Raw genomic sequence first — 23,744 nt, 5'->3', positions numbered from 1 at the left:
TTTTTATTAATTTAACAAGTCATAATTTATTTGAATTATTTTCCGAATTTATTATGAAATTAAATCACAAAACTTTGTGAAAACAACTTAACTAAACCAAATTCTATACCATTACTGCAGCGCAAATGCTCCGGCGTAGTTGGTGCTCCTAACCGCACCCACTCTCTGGGTAGACCTGCATCTTTCCTGGCTGACTGGATGGCATGTTGCATGGCAAAAAGAACTCCAACAGCCAGGCACAAAGCTGGCTCACCAGTGGCCTTCGAACGCATAAATCCCACTGGATTCGGGTTCTTCTGCAGCAGTTCGATGCGAAAATCGATTGGGATATCCTTGGCTCCAGGAGGATGGTAGTTCCAGGTTCGGTTAGTGAGAATGCGACCAGTCTGACGGTCGTAGACCAGCAACTCAGTAAGATAGTATCCCAAACCCATAACAAAAGCACCTTCCACCTGACCAACATCGATCAGGGGGCTCAAGCTCTCTCCAGCATCCTCCAGAATGTCCACTCGACGGATCAGATGATTGTCTGTCAGGATGTCCAGCTCAAGTTCGGTTAGACTTAACCCATAGATGTTGTAATTCGGTATATCTCCCAACTTGTATGACTCCGTTGCTATAAGGAAAACAGACTCCAAGTAGGCAGCTTGGAGGACTTGCAACCAGGTTGCTTGGGATCCCAGTCGTTGCTTAAGTGGCTCCAATCGCTTGTTCAAAGTGTCACATGCTTTCCTCACGGCCAAACCAATCATCTCACTGGTCATGGAGTTGGCTGTCAGCATGGAGTTGGCTCCACTCACCGTGTTGCTAGCCTCCACACGGACCTGTTCCAGAGGCACGTCCAGCGCAAAGGCTGCTACCTGGGCAGCCTTAGTGTTCACACCCTGTCCAATCTCTATGCCGCCGTGTGAGATTACTACCGATCCATCTTCGTGGTAGATGGCCACCTTGACCGGATAGGTGTAGGCCACTGTAGTGTTAAGAGTGAAATTCATTAGGGCCAAACCCAAACCACGTTTGCGCCAACGATTCTGTGCGTTAAAAAGATTGACCTGGGTCCGTCGCTGGCGGTACTCAGTGGTTTCCAGAAACCGTGGAAAGAGTTCTACCATTTTGCTTTCTGGTTGAAGGTTTACAAGACGGACATCGGCGGGATCCAGCTGGCAGGTGAAGGCAATATGCTCCATAATTGTCTTCGTCATAGCAATAGCTACGGGTAAAATCAGTTTTTGATTCTCTAGAGTTTGTATAAAGTAGAAAACTCACCCTCCGCTGACCCCGGAGCCGGACACCAAGTCGAGCTTGGTCCTTCCGTGATAATAGCACTTCATTTAGCCTTCAAATTGGAGTCTGTTAGGTTGTAAACATTTCTTAAGGATGGCAGTTGCAAAAAATCCACAGGATTCTCGTTTATACTGCATCCGGCATCCTCGTAGTAGTTGTTAGTTAGCATGAAGATCGATCCGTTGGCCCTTGCCAACGGACTCATAGTCCGAGCGAGAAGACCAACGTTTGCCAAGGGTCTCCATCATGGACTCGATGGTCTGCACAAATCTGGTCGGGCGTCTCAGCTTGAAGGCGACTAGAGCAGCGGCGCAGGCCGCCAAGTTGCACCTGGTTTCCTTTGCGCCATAAGCTCCTCCAACTCGCATCGTCGCAGGTGTTGAGCAGCGTTAGGCACTTTCGAGTAAATAGAAGGTGTTAGAGAAAGTCCCTCCTGGTGGGAGCTACCTACCGAGTTAGCTGCCTGAGACTGCACCTCCTGTGTGACTGGGTGACACCGGCGAATGACGCAGACGCAGGAGCCGCAGCCGCCCTCCAGGCACATGTACTTGGTGGCCGTCAGATGTAGGTGCTGTCGCAAGAAGGCGTTGAGGGTGGTGACCGGGGCGTAGTCCTCCGCCAGCACCTCGTAGGGAAGAGTTGACGCTGAATCTAAGGCTCATCGCTGCAGAGCCGTTGGTCGAATGGAGCACTCTCGGCCAGACGCTCCTATTTCAAGGCATCGGGGAAAGCTGATTACCGGGTAATTGTGCTAAACTGGTTCGAGTTTGGACAACACCATCCAATTGCACACAGCAAAAAATTGGAAATTGGTTTTAAACATATGCAGGCATGAAAGTTTAACTCTTTTATAAAATTTTATATATTTCAAATATATAGGGAATAACAAAGAAGCACAAATGCATTTATATTATTAATAAACACATTGTTTATTTCATCCTGAAGCTAGAAGCTTCGTGACCTGCATTCACCACCAAAGTTTCCGGAGTTGTGGGAGCTCCTAGGCGGACCCACTCCCGGGGAAGTCCCGCATCCTGGCGGGCGGAATTCAATGCCTGTCGTAGAGCGAAAACTACGCTCACGGCCAGACAACAAGGTGGCTCTCCAGTAGCTTTCGAACGCATAAAGCCCGAACCTGTAGGATTGGGTTTCTGAACCAGCTCGATACGGAAATCGATAGGAATATCCTTGGCCCCTGGCGGCTTGTAGTTCCAGGTGCGATTGGTCAACAGACGACCCGTCTCGCGGTCGTAGACCAACTGCTCACTCATCCAGTAACCCAGGCACATGACGAAGGCTCCTTCGATCTGGCCAATATCTATGTAGGGGCTCAGGCTCTCTCCAGCGTCCTCCAGGATATCCACGCGTATAATCTGGCTGTTTCCAGTGAGCACATCGAGTTCAATTTCCGTCAACGCCAGCCCGTAGATATGGTAGTTCTGCATATCACCCTGCTTGTAATGATCCGAAGCGATTAGGTTAATGGACTGAGCGTAGGCTGCCTCTATGGTCTTCAGCCAGCTGTCATCCTTCTTCTTCACAGGCTGCAGGCGAGTGTTGAGGGTTTCACAAGCCTTGCGAACGGCAAAGCAAAGGCTTTCACTGCCCACAGCTCCGCCGGTGACCATTGAGTTGGCTCCGTTGATAGTGTCCGAGGATTCCACCTTAATGTAGCTCAAGTCGATGCCGAGGGTGTAGGCAGCCACCTGAGCCACCTTCGTATTCATACCTATAAAGATGGAAAGAGAAATTCAGTTCGAAGGGGATTCTTCACAGAACTAAGTTTACCTTGTCCCATTTCTATGCCTCCATGCGTAACCACAACTGTTCCATCCACATGGTAGATGGCCACTGTGGCCGGATACTGGCCAAAGTAAAAGATTGGATAGTCCATTACCGCCAGGCCAAGGCCTCGTTTCGTCCAGCGATTCTTGGCATTATACGCCTCGATTTCTTGCTTTCTCTGAGCATAATCCCTTGACTCAAGGAATTGAGGAAGCAACTCGGAGATCTTATTATCCGCGGCAGTGTTTGCCAATCGCACTTCCGCCGGATCCTTCTGCACGGCAAAGGCTACATGCTCAATGATGTTCTCCATCATAGCAATGCCCTCCACGGATCCCGGTGCGCGACACCAGGTGGAACTGGGGGCATCTGTCAACACTGCATTTCCGTTGTTCTTGAAGTTATCGCCAGTGAAGTCATAGCAATTAGTAGCTGTAAAAGTCGAATGACCCTCGATAGGGCTTTCGTTGGGACTCCAACCAGCATCCTCAAAGAAATCGTTGGTCAAGCCCACAATCTTGCCATTAGACTTGACGTGGCACTGATAGTCGGAGCGACATGCCCACCGCTTGCCATTGCAATCCATCATGGACTCTAGGCTTTGGACGAAGCGGACAGGTCGAGTCAGCTTGTGTGCCACCAGAGAAGCGGCGCAAGCTACCTGGTTGCCACGCGAAATCTTGGATCCATAACCACCGCCAAGCCTACGAACCTGTGGGGGATGGTGTTGATTAAATCCAATTGAAAAACCTAAAAAAAAAAAACTCACCTGTAGTTGCACATCCTTGGCCTTCACCTGGAGCATGTGTGCAATAACAGACTGCGTGTGATCCATCCATTGGGTGGCAGAGAAGACCTTCAGGCCGTCCTCAAAGGGAATAGCCACCGTTGTCTGGGGCTCCATGGTAAAGTGATACTGAAGTCCCATCGTGAAGATGCCCCTAACCTCCATATCAGGGTTATCTGACAGCTTTACCTTCTTTACCGCCTTGGATACGGGCACAATGCGCGAAGGGTCAGAAGTAGAGGATGCGAATACATCATTTAAGCTTGGCTGCAGCTTAAAGTTGGGGCTGGGATTACTGTAGCTGATCTTCACCAGCTTGGCAGCCCGTTGAGCCTGATCAGCAGTTAGGGCTACGATTACACCAGCTGGCTGCTCGGAATGACGCACCAATCCAGAGCAGAATATCTCCTCGACCTGGTAACCAAAGCTGGGCTCACAGAACGTGTTCGTTCCGGGAATATCCTTTGCACTGTAAAAAGCCACAACGCCCGGTTGCTTGAGCGCTTCCGAAGCATCGATTTGATCAATGGTGGCTCCCACTTTGGTGGCCCCCACAAAGGAGCAGTAGACCGTGTTGGATGTGGTCAGCACATCGTTCATGTAGGTAGCTTCTCCAGAGCACTGGATCATGCCCTCGATCTTCTCTACGGCTTGGGTAACAGGATAGTTCTTCTTTTGGGTCTGGAAGAGCTGCAAGCCGGAGGAGAGTGGCCGCTGGAGGATCTGGCCTCCACTGCGGAATTTTGCACTGACGTCCGACTCGGGAGCGTGCTTCAGGAGAAACTTGTAGAGCAGTCCGCATGCCAATTTGGAGCGATAAGCGGGACTGGCATCGGGAAGAACCTCATCCGGTTTAATAAGATCCTCCAGCTTGCTAAAGGTCTGCTCCACCAGACTGCCCTCGTAGGGATTCTGGCCCACCAGTAGTTTTTCAATGGCTGAAGCGTGCACAAAGTCCGGACGGATTCCGCCGAAGCAAATACGGGCTGATTTTACCTTGGTGACGGAATCCAGTTCCAGAAGAAAGGCTGCATTCACATAGGCATGGGCATTCTGGGCACGAGGCATTATCTGCAAAAGGAGAAACAGATTAAAAATGCAAATCAAAGTTAAGAACAGGCATCGCACCTTGTAGGAATCGTAGATGTACTTATCCTTCGGATAAGCAGGCAGTATGAATGCCTTCAGCAGTAGTTTCCTATCGTTTGATCCTAAATAGTCCGACAGTGTCATTTCCTTCTCCTTGGTGGCTTTATTAAATGCCACCACCTTGACATTCAGAGCTTCGAATGATATGAAAATGTCCGATGGGAACTCGGGATGTTGCTTCTTAATCGAAATGTTGCCCGCCAAGGTTCCAGACTGCAGGGGAAAGAAAATGTATAAGATATCCTGTAATTATTCACACCATCTTACGTTTCGCACTGGAACATTGGCAATAAGATCGATGTGATTCCAAAGTGTATCCAAATACTCAAAGCCCGGTTGCTTGGAGGCAGTGCGAATGATTTCCATGGCTTGGGTCAGACTGAGATTAGCTCCCAGCTTCAATTGCTGTCCCTCTGCGCTGTGCTGATGCAGTTCCTCCACTCCGTTGACGTCGATGAAGTGCTTGATATCGGGCGACCTTCGGTACACTCCGTGAGCCGTATTTCCAGCCACAAGCATAAACTCATCCGAATCCCCCACTTTGTCCACAGCCTCCAAAAGCTCAGTTAGATTCCTGGGCCAATGCCACTGGCTTCCATCCTCGTAGACCAAATTGGGTCGATGGCAGCTGCCACTGCAGGCTTGTCCCGTCTTGGGGCAGTTTCGGGGCTTCAAATCCTCGATATCGGCGCACTCCGCCGGCACCTTGATGTTGCTGTCCACGGCAAATGACTTCATGGCATCCAGGATGGGACGATAGCCGGTGCAGCGACAAATGTTGCCACCAAAGGAGTTCTCCACCTCCGTCATGCTGACCCTTCCATCATTCTGCTCCAGCAGCCCGTACATGTTCATCACGAATCCCGGCGAGCAGTAGCCGCACTGGGTGCCATTCATCTTGGCCAAACGCTTCTGGATGGCATGGTAGCCAGTACGCTGGTTACCCAATCCCTCGGCGGTGACGATCTCCAACTGGGCACAGGTATTCAGCAGAGTTAGGCACTGAGGAGGGAATGAAACATTAGTGATCAAGTTGGCTAATTATCAACGCCATGTGTATCGAACCGAGTTCACAGCCCAGCTGCGCTTTCCATCCCGCACCACACAGATGCAGGCTCCACAGCCTCCCTCCTGGCACATAAACTTGGTGGCCGTGAGCTGGGCATGTTCGCGAATAAAGGTGTTCAGAGTGATGTCCGGTGGTAGATTGGTTAGATTTACTGTGGGATCGAAAAAAAAAGGAAAAAAAAACAGAAACCAGTTGGATGAGTACGTTAATGAATAATAAACAATGGGAATTTAATTTGCAATCTAAATTGTTTGCTCCACAGTTTTACAAATCACAATGGTTGAACGCCGAAATATATGTAATTTCATTGTTCCCTTGGAATCAGCGGAACTAACTATCAGTCAAGTCAAGTCAAGTCTCCACTTCACACCACAATATGTAGTTTGAGTTTGTTTTGGATATATGTAACTCATTATTTTTTTGCGCATTTAAGGTTTATGCAGTTGGGGTTCTATAAGCTTTATTGCTCATTACTTTGATCTAAGTGGTTTACCCTTGCGAAACTGAATTAAAAACACTCACCCGTGTAAGGCACTCCGTTGATGGTGAATTTTGTCGTCATTTCGCGTATTTTCTCAACAACGACAACAGAGCAAACAAGTACCTTAATGTCAGCTGGTGTAGTGTTTTCTATAAATATATAGTTTCAATTAGTTGTTGACTTTTGCCTAGGTTTTCCATTATATTTTCCACTTGCTACTCACTGGTGCCTCCGTTCGCCGCGAGTGTTGCTGTTCAACTGATCGCGAAATCAAATCAAAGTCACCGTTCTCCGATTGCGATATTCTTGGCAGCCGTAAGGAGTCACTTTCGGAACACAATCAAGCTCCGTTTGAAAGTAACAACAAATGGCTTTGTGTTTCGTGCTTGACGAGCGACGTTAATTGCAGTTGGTTGAGGCTCCTCAGCTCCTCCATCGATGGTGGCAAACAACTGCCGGCGGACTGGCGGCTAGGTCTATATGTAGCTTCGCTCTCCGATTTTCGGCAGCTGTGAAGTAGTCACGATATCGGCGAGAACTGAAAATGAAAATAAAAGAGAAAAGTGGCACAGCTATAGCTATGGTATACTAAATCGATGGATACCCTATCTTTCGATATTATTATTAATATTTTACAACTGACTGTCGCTTTCTTATTAGTCAAATTTAAACGCCTAGTAAGATACTTAGTTTTTATAAGAAAACATAAGAAAATTATCATCTGAATGATACTGACTGATACTGACTGATACTGAATAAACACACCTATTTCTAGGGTAAATCAATATTTATGAAAACCCTCTGCTGATAACAAAACAAATAACTAACAATGCAAACCGAGCGACTTCATAATGAAGTTCAAATAATGATAAAAATGCACATTTATTTTCGATTGCATGTACATAGTTATCATTTTGATTGGGCTATCAGTGCAAATTATATATATTTTTTGTGTAGCCTCGTTTGATATAATAGTGACTAAGCAAAATGGGCAGAGACTTACTAATCTGTTTATAATCTTTGTTAAGCCCACAGAAAAATGCAACAAAAGAGAACCAAACTAAGTCACGTGTACACTAAAAATAAAGAAGAGGCAGAAGGTATAGAAAATAGAGAGTGAGCCGGCCGGCATAAATACTACACATATGTATATCTATAAATATATAAATGTTTGGTTATATGTATTTTCTCTCTCCCTCTCGTAAACAATATTTTCATGCTCACAGCTTTGCAAACAAATAAATTATTTCAAAAGCTCTGACTTTGAAATAACTTCCAGCAAAAAAAACTAGAAATTCAAGCTTTTGAGTGATATAAATCATCGGGAAAGCTTGCATTTTTTAAAGTTATTTATAAAATGTTAGCTCAAAGCATTTTTAAACTGCAGCAGAAAGATAATTTTACAAATAAAGCTTTTAAAGTTGATGAAAATCGAATTATTTAACTATTCGTTTGGAAGAATTAAAACTTTTTTTTATAAGATTTTATAAAGTTGAAGTTCCAAAGAAATTTTAGAAGGGTTATAAGGTAATAAAGTTAATTTTTAGCTTCGTTATCATCCTCTATTAAATGAATCGATATAAAGACATAGTTTTAGGTAAAGTCCCTTTAAAAGTGTTCCTACTTTAGCTTAAATTCTGCCACTTGGTGACCTGCGTTAAGCAACAAGGTCTCCGGTGTTGTGGGTGCCCCCAGGCGAAGCCATTCCCGCGTTAAGCCTGCATCCTGGCGGGCAGATTGCAGAGCCTGCTGCAGGGCAAATATCACGCTGACTGCTAAACAGCATGGTGGTTCCCCAGTAGTTTTTGAGCCCATAAATCCAGCTCCACTGGGCCGCTGACTGTGCACCAGTTCCACGCGAAAATCAATGGGAATATCCTTGGCCCCCAGAGGCTTGTAGTTCCAGGTGCGATTGGTCAGCAGGCGACCATTGTCGCCCTCGTAAATGAGCAGTTCGCTGAGCCAGTAGCCCAGGCCCATGACAAAGGCACCCTCCACTTGGCTAACGTCGATCCAGGGGCTTAGGCTTTCACCTGCATCTTCTAAGATGTCCACTCGCCGGATCAGAATGTTTCCCGTGAGCACATCCATTTCCACCTCGGTGAGAGCCACTCCTAGCACATGATAGTTTTGCATGTCACCGGTCTTGTAGTGATCCGAGGCCACCAGATTGATGGACTGGGCATGAGCAGCTTCCACGGTGTCCAACCAACTGGCCCTGGCCTTCTTCACCGGCTTCAAGCGGGCATTGAGGGTCTCGCAGATCTTGCGAACCGCATAGCAGACACTCTCACTGCCAATGGCATAGCCAGTGACCATCGAGTTGGCTCCGTTGATAGTGTCCGAAGATTCCACCTTGATGTAGCTCAAGTCGATGCCAAGGGTGTACGCAGCCACCTGAGCCACCTTCGTATTCATACCTATTAAGAAAGATAAAGTTAATTCAAAGGGGAATCTGTACAGAACTCAGTCTACCTTGTCCCATTTCTATTCCACCATGCGTAACCACAACTGTACCATCCACATGGTAGATGGCCACTGTGGCCGGAAACTGTCCAATGTAAATGACAGGGAAGTTCATCACGGACAGGCCCAGGCCGCGTTTTATCCATCGGTTGTTTGCATTGTGACTCTCAATCTCCTTTTTTCGGCCGTAATACTCCCTCGACTTGAGAAATTCCTGCAGCACAGTTGACATCTTGCTCTTCTTGCTGATGTTAGCCAAGCGGACCTCAGCAGAATCCTTTTGGATCTCAAATGCCACATGCTCAATGATGTTCTCCATCATGGCAATGCCCTCCACAGAACCCGGAGCACGACACCAGGTGGAACTGGGGGCATCTGTGAGTACTGCATGTCCACTTAGCTTAAAGTTGCTATCGGTAAACTCGTAGCAATTCGCTGCCGTGAAAGTGGAGTGTCCTTGCACAGGACTCTCGTTTGCATTCCAGCCAGCGTCCTCAAAGAAATCGTTGGACAACCCGACTATTCTACCGTTGGACTTGACGTGGCATTGATATTCGGATCGACAGGCCCAACGCTTGCCATTGCAATCCATCATGGACTCGAGGCTTTGGACGAAGCGAACAGGACGATTCAACTTTCGGGCAGCCAAGGAGGCGGCACAGGCCACCTGGTTTCCTCGGGAGATTTTGCAGCCATAGCCACCGCCCAGACGGCGGACCTGCAAGAGAAAGTACTGATTATGTCTATGGGATTTTATATTTTAACCCTCTACCTGAAGTTGCACATCCTTGGCCTTCATCTGAAGCGCATGTGCGATCACAGCCTGCGTCTGGTCCATCCATTGGGTGGCCGAGAAGACCTTGAGTCCATCTTCAAAGGGAATGACCACCGTTGTCTGGGGCTCCATGGTAAAGTGATACTGCAGACCCATTTCGAAGATGCCCCTGACCTCCACATCGGGTTTGTCAGAGAATGTCACCTCCTGCAGCTTTGATATAGCCAAGGGCAGGATGCGAGACGGATCTGGGGTTCCGCTAGAGAATACATGCTTCAGGGTGCACTGCAGCCTAAAGTCGTAACTAGGATTACTGTAGCTGATCTTCACTAGCTTAGCAGCCCGTTGAGCTTGGTCAGCAGTGAGGGCCACGACTACACCAGCTGGCTGTTCGGAGTAACGAACAAATCCTGAACAGAATATCTCCTCCGCCTCGTAACCAAAGCTTGTTTCACAGAAGGTGTTCGTTCCGGGAATATCCTTTGCAGTGTAAAATGCCACTACTCCGGGGTGCTGGAGAGCGTCTGAAGCATCGATTTGATCAATGGTGGATCCCACTTTAGTGGCCCCCACAAAGGAGCAGTAGACAGTGTTGGATGTGGTCAGCACATCGTTCATGTAGGTGGCTTCTCCAGAGCATTGGATCATGCCCTCCAATTTCTGCACTGCTTGCGTGACCGGATAGGTGCTTTTCTGGGTTTGGAAGAGCTGCAAGCCGGAGGAGAGCGGCCGCTGTAGCAGCTCGCCGCCACTCTTGAACTTTGCACTAACATCCGCCATGGGAGCATGTTTCAGAAGAAACTTGTAAAGGAGTCCACAGGCCAACATTGAACGATAGGCGGGACTGGCATCGGGAAGAACCTCATCTGGCTTGATCAGGTTTTCCAGCTTGCTAAATGTCTGCTGCACCAGATTAGGTTCGTAGGGACTGTGTCCCACCATCAAGTCTTCAATGATTGAGGCATGGACAAAGTCTGGACGGATTCCGCCAAAGCAAATCCGAGCGGACTCTACCTTTGAGTCAGAATCCAGTTCCAGAAGAAAAGCTGCATTCACATAGGCATGGGCATTCTGGGCACGAGGCATGATCTGCGAAGGGAGACACAGGTTTAAAATGCAAATCAAAGTTAAGAACAAGCATCGCACCTTGTAGGAGTCGTAGATATACTTATCCTTCGGATAAGCAGGCAGTATAAATGCCTTAAGCACAATATTTCTGTCGTTATCCTTTAGAAATTCCTCCAGAGACATTTCCCTCTCATCTCCAATACTTTTCAGAGCCATCACTTGTACATCCAATGCCTCAAAGGATATAAAGATATCCGATGGAAACTCAGGGTGTTGTTTTTTGGTTGAAATATTGCCCGCCAAAGTTCCAGACTAAAAATTGAGAGCTTAGAAAGGTCAAAAAGGTCAGATGTGTACTCACATTGCGAACTGGAACATTGGCCACAAGGTCTATATGATTACACAGAACCTCTAGAAATTCGAAACCCGATTGCTTGGAAGTCGAGCGAAGTATCTCCATGGTCTCTGTCAGATTAAGATTTGCTCCCAAAATCAGTTTGTCCCTTTCAGAGCTGTGCTGATGCAGTTCCTCCACTCCACTCAGGTCGATAAAGTGCTTAATATCGGGAGATCTCCTATAGACACCATGGGCAGTGTTGCCTCCCACTAACATGAACTCCTCCGAGTCCTCGACATTGTCCAACGCCTCAAATACCTCTGCCAAGGTGCTTGGCCAATACCATTGATGTCCATCCTCGTAGATTAGTTTGGATCGCTGTCCGCTGCACTTACCCTTACAGACTCCTCCCGTCTTCGGACAGTTGCGGGCCTTTAGGTCCAGATCCTCAATGTCAACACACTCCTTGGGAACCAGAATGTTGCTGTCCACGGCAAATGACTTCATGGCATCCAGAATAGGACGATAGCCGGTGCAGCGACAAATGTTGCCCCCAAAGGCGTTCTCCACCTCCGACATGGTCACTCTTCCCCCGTGCTGCTCCATCAGGCCGTACATGTTCATCACGAATCCCGGTGAGCAGTAGCCACACTGGGTGCCATTCATCTTGGCCAGCCGCTTCTGGATGGGATGGTAGCCGCTCTGCTGGTTGCCCAATCCCTCGCAGGTAACGATCTCCAGCTGGGCGCAGGTATTCAGCAGCTTGAGGCACTGCAAAGACGGCGTGAGAGGTGCTTAATTCCGGAGCTGAGGATCTGTTGATCTCTGACCTTACCGAATTGACGGTCCAGGTGCTCTGCCCATCGCTCACAGCACAGACACAGGCCCCACATCCTCCTTCCAGGCACATGAACTTGGTGGCCGTCAATTGGGCGTGCTCCCGGATGAAAGTGTTCAGCGTGATGTCCGGCGGGAGATCGCTGAGGTTAACTGAGACATTAAATGTATAGATTGGGTTTAATTTTAATGATAAGTCATTATCCTTCATTATTATCCTTATTAGTTAGCATCCTTTACCCGTATAAGGTTGTCCATTGATTGTAAATGTGGTAGACATTTCACCTTTGTAAACTTTTTGTTCTAGGATTCTTTACTCGCTGCAGATACGATCTGAACTGACCAGCTTTTAGGTCAGAACCTCCTAATATTCTCTTTTCCCCACCATTGACATATTGAATATTTACAATTGTTATTTAATAAACAAAGAACAACTCGATTGAAATTGATGGTAACTGCATTTTCTCGGTTTGTTGAATTCATTCATTCAAACTTTGTATACATTATTCGCCTTTGTTGGGCTGCAATTTCCATTATTTGATATGTCGATTAGCGTAGGTAACTGATTCTATTAGCAAACCATTTCTGAGCTCTATTTGCCTCTGTTTGGATTTATTAAATTTAATTTTTGATTGGCCAACATTTAGGTATAAAAATACACCTTTATGTAAAGCACACTTTTAGTCCTAACAAGCCTTAATGTTCTTTCATATTGGCTCTCTTATCGCCTTTCGGATTTTGTATCTTGACGCGCGTTAATTAATTAAATACATGTTCCCTCCTCGTTGTTTCTTTTATTAACTCGAAGGGAAACCGAAAAAAAACTGTCAACTCATTGGTAAATCATTTGTCAAAATATAAATCGATGTTTCCTTTTCGTGGAACGGTCGAAAAAGGGTCGGCCAGACGAACACAAAAAATGTTACATAATCATGCACAAAAAACATGCAGAACAAGAACCAATCCCAACAACAAAGCCACCGTTCCGCCCTTGCACCTTATCGATATTCAAGAATCGTTTTCCAAACACAAAGTAATCATAAGGAAAAAAAAAGACAGCGACCAGAAAAAATGATGGGGAAACTTTAAACAAGTAAAATTAAAATATGAATAACGCAATCTTTTCTCACATGGCTAAGCATTTTGGTTATAGGAATCGGAGGCAACCCGCTGTCAAACAGGTAAGCAGAGGGTTAAGCCGGCAACGGGACGGGTTCGGGGACGATGGATTCTGTTGTTGGGGGAGTGTCCATTGTTGGCCGTTTCTTCTCTCTTTTTTTGGAGCTGTCATGCATAATAAAATTCCAATATATTCGACCGTACGCCTTCGCCCTGTCTTCGTTCTCGATTGCGGATCCTTATCAAACGAGAAAAGTGACGTGAGCACCACCGCCTGCCCCCAGCTCCACTCCAACTCCGACTTCGGGACCAGTCTCATCTCCACATCCAGATCCCGACCCATAAGATGATGCACAGACAGGGAACCTGGTCAGCAATCGAGGCGGACCCACACCCTGGCAGAGTGTTGGGTTTTATTGGCCCACGGCCATTTGATGCTCGGCTGATGACACTGACCCACTGATAGTCGGCCAAAAACCAAAAACCAAAAACCAGAGCCAAGCCCAGGTCAGGAAAGGCAAGGTGAGACGCCCCTTTAGCTCATTCCATAAATGTGCCAGGTTGGAGGAAGGCCCTCTCTCGCCTCGGGGGCATGGAGATTAGCCAAAGTTTGCACCGAAACTTTTCGCATCGAGATAGTGAAAGAAAAAGTGAATAGATGAAGTCTAAACTTGTGGGACTTCATTCGGTTCACTATAAAAATAATTGGAAGACCAATGTGTGAAAAATAAAGTTGTTAACTTTTAATACTTCATTATATTTCAAAAAAGTTTGACTGATTTCTGAAGCTTACATTTACTTCAAATATTTATATACAGATATTACCTTATCCACCCTTATTTAACGATTTCCAAAAACAAGGCACTCCATCATTCGGCTTCCTTCTCTTCTCTGGACAAGCCACTGACCGGCCTTTTTATTTTATAATATCGATGATAGAGGTAAGGGGAGACTGAAATAAATGGGTAACTACTCGATGGTGACACTGTTAACCCTTTGTCACTTCCATTGACAGTTCAATAATGCGTCATTTGGTGTGTGTCAGGGCTGTTGGAGATGGGACTACACAAGTTCTCTTTCCAAGGATTCAGAGGGGGGAGAGGACCCTGAACACTGCTGTCACATCAAACTGGACAAAGGAAAGGCAGGGTACTGCCAGCAGGTATCCGTGGTTCTTCATCGGGAAAGGGTAAAATGGGGATTTTTTATGCGACTTAGAGAGAAATTAAGAATCATTTGGAGTTTTTTTTTTTTCTTTTAAATCAATCTTGAGTTAAAAGAAAACATTGACTGACTCAAGACCACATAACTATTTGAAACAAAAACTGTTTTAATGCAAAGTTTAAGTTTGCGTAAGAGTATTATACTTTCAGCTATTGCAAAATACTATTCCCTGAATTTGTGGGGTCTTTTGTTGGCCATCATCATCTTGGCTTTCATTGGCTTGTTGACTTGAGTCTTCCGCAACCGCAGAACTCGTCGGGTTCTTCTGGCTGGCGATTCTCTTGTCGCCTGTCGGATGTCACATTAAATTCACGTTATTTGCTTGAAATAATTTCGCGTTTATCGCTCTGGGCCAGTCGTTGGATACATGTGGTCCAAGGGTTAAAGGGGGGACACCAGGACACCACCAGGACTTGGCAATTTAATGACTTGTGCTGCAGCAACTGGCAGCTTCTTTATGGATCGGTTGATAAATGATTGCACTTTGGATATGTTTATGCGGCCGAAATGCCATTTAATTGATTCATCAGTGCTCCATTATTGATTAGCTCGGTGGCTTTTGAGTCGCTTTCAGTTTTGGGTTACCTGGCAATGGAGCCACCCAGGTGCAAATGGGATCGGTTCGTGATCGGAAGCGGGGCTGGGCTGGGACACTGCACCTGCTGTTGCCTCACCCCTTCGAAAGTGGCCCAGAAACTGTCGTCGAACTCGTTTGTGGCAGACAAATGGAAATTAAAACACCATTTAACATTTCTATTTTTACGAGTTCAGTGAAAAATCCATAAAAACTCTTTAAACGGAACGAACGGAGACCCGCCGTCATTTCTATTGGCGACAAATAAACAAATAACGAATTTTATATTTAAGTGAAACGAGCTTTGCAGGCAACAAAGCAGACAGCGGAAACCTAATTGAAAGAAGCCACGCAAATTGAGTTAACCAAGCGGAAAACCAGGCCATTAAATTCCAACTCTGCAGTGGGAGTTGGCCTGCTCCGAGTGCTCCATGGACAGGGTTGTGGGATCGGAATCGGAATCGGATTCGGACTTATAGAGCAGAGCAGAGGGAGCACCACGCACAGTAACCAGTTCGATTCGATTCGTTTCAATTCCGTTCGATTTATGACATTCGCAATTGTGTGGCAATTTAATAGCAATTTGCTGTTGAGCCCGAAAATTGACGAAACTTTGATGAAATGCAATTGGAAACTTGTCACGACTGCAGACCGAATTGTAACAATGGTAACTGAGCAATAACAATAACATGTCTCTGGGCCTAGCAAACTATATGGATCAGAAATTGAAAGTTGATTTGGGTTCAATTTGGGCACATTCAATATTGAATTTCCTTCTAAAGACTACAAGTTTTGTCTGACTTAACCTGAATTAAGTGGTCGAAAGGGATATTCCACTTAAGATTGAGATTTCATGTTTTCATAATACTTATCTTTAGTTTTTAATATATATGAAGTTGTCTCCGAAGCTATCTCTCTAAGTTTTCGGCACTTATTTGAATTGTCTTTTTCTCTTGGGCCTACCACACAAATGTCCCTCTTTTTGCACAACTTGGCAAGGCGCCTACCTAGCCGATAAAGCCAAAGATAAGTCGGCCGACGACGAACAGCAAAACATTAAGATACAAAGATAATATAAAACAAGAGACGGAAGACTTTTAGACACTCGAATCGAAGATCAGATGCTCTGGATTAAGGACATACTAATTTCCTGCTGGAAATATAAACCTGCTCCCTAAGTTTTAACAATTTAATAATGTAATAAACTTAAAAGAGTCGAAGTCACAATTTTCTGAAATTACAAATTACAAATGCATGTCATGTTATTTATTCTAATTTATTTAAAAAGATTTAAGCATGACTCTTTGCGTTTCAATCTCTTCAATTAATTTAGTATCTCCGTTTAGGGTATCTGCTGGATGGGAGAGACAAGTCACATAAGAAGTAGGCGCGATAAATTATTAAGTGACTGTGACGGGCGACTCCTGGCCCCAGCATCCGCTCCAGCTTCTCCTCGGCTACAGGCTTCGTCCTTTCCCCCCCTGTCGGCTTGCCAGTCATCCTCCTGTGGTGTGGAGTTTGTCACCCGACGTTGGCTGGCCTTATCTTCGGATGACGGTGTTATTTCTGTATGGCTTTATTTTATTTATTTTTTGGTTGTTACTTGGGCTGCCTCAATCTCCCTGCTTTCCCTCTCTCTGCTCAACTGTGGGAGCCAACAACTTAATTTGTGATTTATTTTTTGCTGTTGTTTTTCGGCGAGGAATAGTTTGCGAGACTCGTACTGCCTGCTGTGGAGTTGCTTAATTTATAAAATGAGCAAAAAAAATTAACTGACGTTGATAATAAATCAATTTCCTGCCTACACATTAAATTATACAGTTAATAATAAGCCGGCATGGACCGGGCCCACGTCTGGAGCTGAGGTCTCTGGACCTGGTCCGGGTCCCTCGGTTCCTGTCTCCGCCTCGAAACTGGTCCTCGATCTTACGCCTCTCAGACGCAGTCTCAGTCTCAGTCTCTGCTCTTTATCTTGCAAATCCATTTGCATCTCATCAAGTTTTGGCTTAACACTCAGTGCGAGTCGCCTGGCGATTTGGATATCCGTGGATTGCGTGTCTTCGCCAATTTGTTGGCAGATTAAACAAATTTCCTGCCAACGGCCAACGCATATGCTGCGGCCCGACAGGTAAACCTATTCTACTTTTGTTTAGATTGCATGCATCTTGTTAACATTGGTATAACATTCTGCCAGCATCAGTATAGAGACCTAATGAATCATTTCTGAAAGTTGGATTGTGATTTCGCAAAAGGAACTATTAAGCACCGAAAAATTAAGTAAAACTTCGTACCTTGTAGGCTTGTAATCTTCAGAAAAACAAGAATTAACAAAAGAAATTATAAATTAATCCCGAAAACAAATAATGGAGTTTCATCATTAAAGAGAGGTCCTTTCACCCGTAGGGGGTCATGGCCCGCATCTCGTCTTGGCCGCTTAAGGCACACGTCGCTCGTCCTTTTTTAATTAAAAACTTGCAGACTGCTTAATTTTGTTTGCCCAAATCCCGGGACAACAATGAAACTTTTTTCCATTCTGCCTAAAAGAGGGACGCCCCGTCTCCACGGCAAATCCTTTTCGCGTGAGCCTCGAGTGAGCTTTTCAATTTTGAGCCAGGTAACGAGCGGCGGACTGGCAGGACGAGTGCCAAAGGATGCGGAAGGGAAAGGATGAGTTTTTACACTTTCAGCGTTTCCCCGACGTTTCCGAAACTACTTACGATGCCTTGAACTTCATTTCCTGGCCGGGATCTCGGTTCGGGGTTGGGGTCGGGACCTTTCTGGCCTTTGGCCATAAATCATTGCCTCAAAAGAAAGCGGCGGCACACAAAAAGGGAAAACGAAATAAAAAAAAAAGGGGGTAAATAAAAAGGGGTAAATAAAAAGGTAGAGACGGACATTTTTTATATGAAAAGCTCAAGGCGAGCAACAAGTTTGAGTTTGTTTTCATCTTTGTAGACGAAAATAATACGAGCCATGCCTTTGGCTGCTTTATTATTAACCAAGGTAAATAGCAAAAGGGCTAACTCACAAAAAGGTAGGTAGCTGGCAAGGACTCGGAGCCGCTCAAGTGGAGTGGAGTGTCCTTACCCGCTGGATATTAATGAGTTTTGGCGTTGAAATTAATTGCATTCTGGAACTGTGAGGCAGATTTCCATTTCAATGCGGCCTGTGAGTTGGGTAAAAGGCAGGAAAGGAGGCAGAATCCTATCAAAATAGGAGTCACAACTCTCAAGGCGTGGCGTCCAAAAAGGACGATAGTTTGCAACCCTTTTCTGGCACTGCCTTTCTGGCTGACTCTGCAGGCGGTCTAAATATTAACATTTACTTTTATGCTTAAACCGAAAAATGAAATGCGACAATCTCCGCTGACTGTCTCCTGTTTCTGTTGGCCAACCTTTGTCAAGTCCTCAGAGTTTGGTCCTCAGCATAATGAGCTACTTGGTAAATAATAATAATTATTAAATACGAAGGAACAGCCATCTTTTCAAGAGATATTAAGAAATTGCTTGGAAAATTAAAGCAGCACTCTCGCATTCCGAAAATTAACTAAGAATTGGAATGGAATTTTTAACTCTTTAATTCACTGTAATAAAGTGGTAAGAATTTTCACCAGAGCAAAGCTCCGCATGTGCAATTTAAGTACTCTATTGTAATTCCTGCCTGATCCTGCCACCCTCGCATCCTTGTTTATCATTTATGTTTTATGCCAAACTTAATGAAAGGGCCGGCTGAAACGTGTAAAGTGCTTTTCGGACCCACAAGCATTATAATGAAATGGCCCCATGTTTGGAATAGGCAAATGTGGAGCGGCTAGTCCCAGACTCTGCTCCATCCTCCATCCTCCACATCCGATTATGCCCCGTGTCTCTCTCACTCTCTCTGGTCTCTGGTCATCAGCATAATTTAAATGCTTTTTAATTTCAGGGCAGCTAAAGTGCAACAACAGCAAAACATTTGACAGGGTAACCCTGGGCAACAGCCACATTATGAGTTTGCCCTTCCCCTGTCCTCCCAAATTGAACATAATGCTGCTTGCCAACTAGGCCGTGGGCTTTTAAGTGGACTTTTGATGCTGTCGCGTTTCTCATTACAAAAGCTGAATCAATATTAAATTTATTTTAACAACACGGGAGATTGGGGACAGGGACACGAACACGGAGAGTAGGCAGGACTCTGCCTCTGTTTGTTGTGGTTGTTTGCATCATAATTTTTTTGGTGTTAGCAAAAGGCTAAGAGGGGATCTCAATAAACAATTGTCTGCGGGTTTGTTGTACTCTGTAATTATTAGCCAAAGCCAAGGGGTATGTAGATGGGAAATAGTGCTGACAATTTTGAACTAGCTTTGGGTTCTAGTTCCAAGAAATGCTGAATTGCTTTTAGTTCCAAAGAAATAAAAGCTTCTTAAGGTTTCTCAAATAAAACAAAAGGGAAACAATTTTATAATAATTTGAACATGATAAAACAAGTTTTATATAGTCACCTATACATAGTTGTAAAAATTATATTAAATCCTTCAAGATTTGTTTTCCCTTTTCCTTAAGTTCCTAATGTTAATATATTCTACTTATTTATATTCCGACTTTTTCCTTACTTAGTATCTTCAATACATTGAGTACATTCAGAAGATATTGTACCCATTTTCCACCTGTTCGACTGAACTAGTTCATTGGTAATTTAGAACAAATCTGACCATCAGGTAAATGGACCTGCTGCTTCCGTATCTCAAATTTCCTCCCCTTCAGGGGCCCCGCCAATACTTACCCTAATGCTTGCATATAAATTGGCTCACGTTTCCTTGGCTTTGAGGATTATTACACTTAAATTAGCAACTTGGGAGCTCAACGCGTGCAATTCCAAACCACGCTGGAAGGGCATGGGGAGCAGGAAGTTGACTTGGTTTGTGGGGGAGGATTCCGCAGGAGGGAGGCCCACATTGCCACATTGCATAAAACATGCGTTTCGGGGGTTGCTCGACCTTACCCGAGATGTTTACGTGCCTCAGCTACGATTCTTCCCCAGTCCCAGTCCCAATCCCAGTCCCAGTCCCATCAAGTATACGCCCCGTGTATCTGTGCCAGTTCGTGAGTGGGTCCTTATCCCCCTGGAAAATCTGACAAAATCAAATTGTTGCCATTTTTACGCATTTCATTTAATTTGAAGAACGTCCGGCGCTGAAACACCTGTGGGACCCCTGACCAGGATCCAGGAATCAGGATTGAGGATTCGGAATCCGGGAAACCGGGATCCTTTTGGGTGTGGGCCACTTTAAGTGCCACATTTGACGTTTTATGGGGCAAAATTATGGTCGGCCGGAAAATGAAATGTGGTATGTGTGTGTGTGTGTGTGCACAAGTAATGAGAAAATTTTTGTGCTTTTGTTTAGCTTAAATTAGCTCAAGTGATGAGTTTTTCTTCTTTTCCCACTTTGTGTGGGTTTATGAGTTTTAGAAATTGAAATGGTTTCGGGAGCCATGGGAGGCGGCAAAGCTGAAACACTTTTTCAGTCACTGACCACCACTGCTCTTGATACTTGAACGGGGACAATCCGATGATTCGAGCTTCATTTGCTTACATTAATTGAAGTTTGTCGGTATTTGCTCAGGAGCCACACCGGGAGTCAGAACAAAGAAACACTTTGATGTCCGATTCCCCGATGGCTTTCGGGTTTTAATTAATTTCTTTTTGTCCAGCTGCAGCTGCTCGAGTATCTCTGTTGACTTGTACTGGATTTTTACATTAATCTAGCCATCGAGTGTTGCCATCAAACGATTTTAATTCCATTTCCCATCAAAAGCTCCCAGCGGTGTCCTTTTGTGGAATGCAATTTGTAACAGAGACATTGTTAGCGGTGATCCGGGGACGACTTTTGTGGTCAATAATGAGAAATTCCTTTGGCTGCGCTTTGAAATCATCGGACGGAATATAAAAAAGCGATTGGAAAAAATAAAGAGACCAGAAAAATCCGGGGTAAAAACAAAGAAGAGGTATTTGCAGTCAATTCAATTAAGTAATGGCAACGAAACACAAAAAATAAAAAGAAAACATGGCGTAAAGGAGATCTTCCTTCCTTTTTTCGTATCAAATAATTTGAATTCTTGACATTGCGTTCCACTCCGTGCTCCTTCCCCACATATGTACATACGAGTTTTGTGGTGCTCCTGACATTTAAGCAGCCCGTGCACGAACAGGATGCGAGGAGACTGGGTCTGGGACCCCGACTCCGGATGGAGCTACCAAATCCTAAGACAGAGCCCCAAACAATCCACGAGTTGTCAGGAGGTCCCTGGAGTGTCATAGAGTTGAGAACACAAACACTTTTGGCTTTTGCATCCTGGGGTTTTTCCACAGCACTGTCTTGCCAGAGAGCAAGAGAGTTTTCTTTGTCTTTTGCTCAAGTTTTTGTTTTGACGCTTGCCTGAATGTCAGTTACATGTGCATAAAGTTATAAGCCGGAGTCCACTTCAACGGCATGAATATGCAAGTCAGGCAGATGTGATTGTGTGGGGATTTGGGGGAGTTTTCTTAAAATATTATTTGGCATTTAAGGGGGCAACAAGCATGTTAAAATGTTAATATGAGCTACTTACTTCTGAGTTCCTGCTGCAAGGCTTTTAAATTTTCTCAAGAAATTGGCTTAAGAATGCGGTTAAATATTCCTTTTGGTTAGGAAACATATATATTTATAATAAATTGATTTTCTCCTTATTCCAAAGCCAAATTTCATTTTCCTTAATTCCAAGAAGCTCAAAAAACTTTGATTGAACCCTAAATCGGTTCTTCCACCACTTCATTGTTCTCCTTCCTTTGGAAGTGCCTCCTCTAATTAGCCTTACAAGCTCATCCCACGGATTACATTGTCTACGAGTTCACCTTCAATTTGTTGTTGCTGGTGCTCTCAACTTTCTTCATCAGCGATTTGCCACCTAATTGTTTGGACAATTAAATCATTAAAATGTTCAATGAGGAAACAAGTTCTTTTGTTTCTGCATTTTTGGCCGCCTACCCGCCACTTGGATCAATTATTTGGGCAGAGATGTAAGTTTTGGGGGCAAACGGCTGGCAAAACTTTTAATCAAATTAAGTCACTGACAGAGCCGGAAATGCGGCTGACACAAAGGTGGACATGTGGGGGAGACCGGCAAACTTGGCCTGTCAACCGGCGGTGATTGCCGGCGACAAGTGGCGCACTGTGGGCAGTCCCCAGAAGCCGCACAAATGCTCAATTAATAGAAGTTTGTCGACTTAATGAAATGGCGGCTGAGGTATGCGCGATGGGAACCGATGGGGACAAGCATCCAGGATCATGTGGCTTTGGTTGCTGCTTCTCCCGGTGTCCCGGTGTCCCGGTGTACTGGTCCTCCCGGCTAATTGAATCAAAGCAATGTCCTGGCACACGCGTCGGCTTAATTGCAAAAGCATACTTTTGGGCGTGCCAGCGGCTGTCAAAGACATTCAATACGGTCTCACTTTGCCATGGATTTTTCAGCCCCACCCCCCACTTGGCAAGTGGACAGGCAACACAACCCTTTGCCCCCCCCTTTTAAGTGCTGAACGGTAAAAACAATTAATATTATGACCTGCAGGCGCATTATCTACCAACAAACGCAGCCGCCCTTCTAGTCCCTGGGTCCTTTTGCCATGTTTGTGTCTCTCTCTCTGTCTGTGTGTGTGTGTTTGCCTATCGCCTGTCACTGACATCCTGGCGAAAGGGCGAAAACGGTGAGCCACGAGCAAAAGGGTTGAAGCGGGGGTCAAATGGAGGGGATTTCCCGGCTCGCCTTTTAAATGCTGGGCTATGTCCTGCTGGCTTGTCTGCTATCCTTGCTCCTTCTGCTGTTTGTTAGTTTAGAATCTCCTTAATTATGCACTTGTTTACTTAACACTAAAATGCGCTTAAAGGGTTTCTGGGGAAATAGACTGGAAGCTAGGAAGCCTGGCTAAATAGTTTGCTTTTCGCAGGCAGAGTTGGTTGAAATCCCCCAGAATTGAGCGTAATATGTTTTTATAGTCACCGAATTCAATTCAATGTGAATTCAGTTAGGTGTTGGGTTTATAACTTATTCTTCAACCTAATTAAAAACAAGTCGTAAGTTAAACAAGAACCATTGTCTTGGATCTTATTTATTTGAACACTGATTATAGAGTCTCCAGTTTGTGCTGGAAAATCCTTAAACTAATTTCTGAGAAGCACAATAAACGAAAGCTTCTTTGTCTTCATCAACTTTCCCAAGTGAAGCCGAGTTATCAACAATGTTAACATGCTGCCATCGCAACTGCTGCCGCTTGAAGTGCATTCAAATTCTATTATGCTCACACCTTGCAAAGGAATCACTCGACAAGAGATTCCCAACAAACTTGAATTGTTTGAGTGCCCGGGGGCAGCGGTTCACATTTCGAGAGAAGCTTCAGCTTCATCTGCAGCTTCAACCCAAGCTCCAGCTCCAGCTCCGGCTCAGACTCCAACTATGGCATCATCTACAGCATTTCCATACTGGCAGACGCAAATAATTGCATTTCCATCCGGGATCCCAGTTGCCGGTTCTTCTTGCAACGCAATTTCCTTAACAAGTTCTACGGGCAACTTTCGGGGGCTACTTTGAGGAGTAGTTACGAGGGAGAGCCGACAATGGCGGTGCCCCTTGCCATATGATATCAATTAAAAATTTGTCTAATTAAATTGGAAACTTGTACGGAGGGGGAAACGATGCCGCTGGCCGACCTAGCCACTTGAACCCTGAACCCCACAATGGGGATTCAGGAAGTGCGCCGGAACAAAAGCGGCACCGCAC

General features: G+C 45.3%; 4 protein-coding genes across 8 annotated transcripts in view; 1 reads left to right on the top strand and 3 right to left on the bottom strand.

Annotated features, from left to right (window-relative positions):
* pxb (putative Hedgehog signaling attenuator pxb) overlaps positions 1-23,744 on the top strand; it is a 176,804-nt gene that overhangs the window by 35,116 nt on the left and 117,944 nt on the right. The gene's annotated exons all lie outside the window — the stretch shown is intronic.
* On the bottom strand, positions 26-1,644 carry AOX2 (Aldehyde oxidase 2). The gene is made up of 2 exons (XM_086838885.1): positions 1,267-1,644; positions 26-1,193 (listed from the first exon to the last, which is right to left on the bottom strand). The coding sequence occupies exon 2, from the start codon at positions 1,185-1,187 to the stop codon at positions 60-62; it is 1,128 nt and encodes a 375-aa protein (XP_086695011.1). The 5' UTR covers positions 1,188-1,193; positions 1,267-1,644; the 3' UTR covers positions 26-59.
* On the bottom strand, positions 2,123-7,146 carry AOX3 (Aldehyde oxidase 3). The gene is made up of 8 exons (XM_020962860.2): positions 6,779-7,146; positions 6,597-6,704; positions 6,071-6,225; positions 5,273-6,007; positions 4,985-5,218; positions 3,839-4,927; positions 3,073-3,781; positions 2,123-3,013 (listed from the first exon to the last, which is right to left on the bottom strand). Exons 2-8 carry the CDS (start codon positions 6,634-6,636, stop codon positions 2,214-2,216), a joined length of 3,762 nt encoding a protein of 1,253 aa, XP_020818519.2. The 5' UTR covers positions 6,637-6,704; positions 6,779-7,146; the 3' UTR covers positions 2,123-2,213.
* The window catches only part of LOC110191877 (uncharacterized), a 139,202-nt gene continuing 122,436 nt past the window's right edge, over positions 6,979-23,744 (bottom strand). Inside the window, exons 2-8 of one of the 2 annotated variants that reach the window (XM_086838878.1) lie at positions 12,037-12,191; positions 11,226-11,972; positions 10,943-11,176; positions 9,794-10,885; positions 9,031-9,739; positions 8,180-8,975; positions 6,979-7,093 (exon numbers count right to left, since the gene is read on the bottom strand). In XM_086838878.1, the coding sequence (XP_086695004.1) occupies positions 6,979-7,093; positions 8,180-8,975; positions 9,031-9,739; positions 9,794-10,885; positions 10,943-11,176; positions 11,226-11,972; positions 12,037-12,111 (3,768 nt within the window). In that variant the 5' untranslated portion in view covers positions 12,112-12,191. Of the gene's footprint in view, positions 7,094-8,094; positions 8,976-9,030; positions 9,740-9,793; positions 10,886-10,942; positions 11,177-11,225; positions 11,973-12,036; positions 12,192-23,744 lie in introns of those variants that run through there. The other variant, XM_020962861.2, reaches the window with a different exon arrangement.

The sequence above is a fragment of the Drosophila serrata genome, unplaced genomic scaffold (genome assembly GCF_035046125.1).
Source record: "Drosophila serrata isolate PLE 108 unplaced genomic scaffold, ASM3504612v1 contig_360, whole genome shotgun sequence".
Lineage (NCBI taxonomy): Eukaryota > Metazoa > Arthropoda > Insecta > Diptera > Drosophilidae > Drosophila > Drosophila serrata.
Note: the sequence above shows the minus strand (reverse complement) of the source record. Positions and strands in the feature narration are given on the sequence as shown.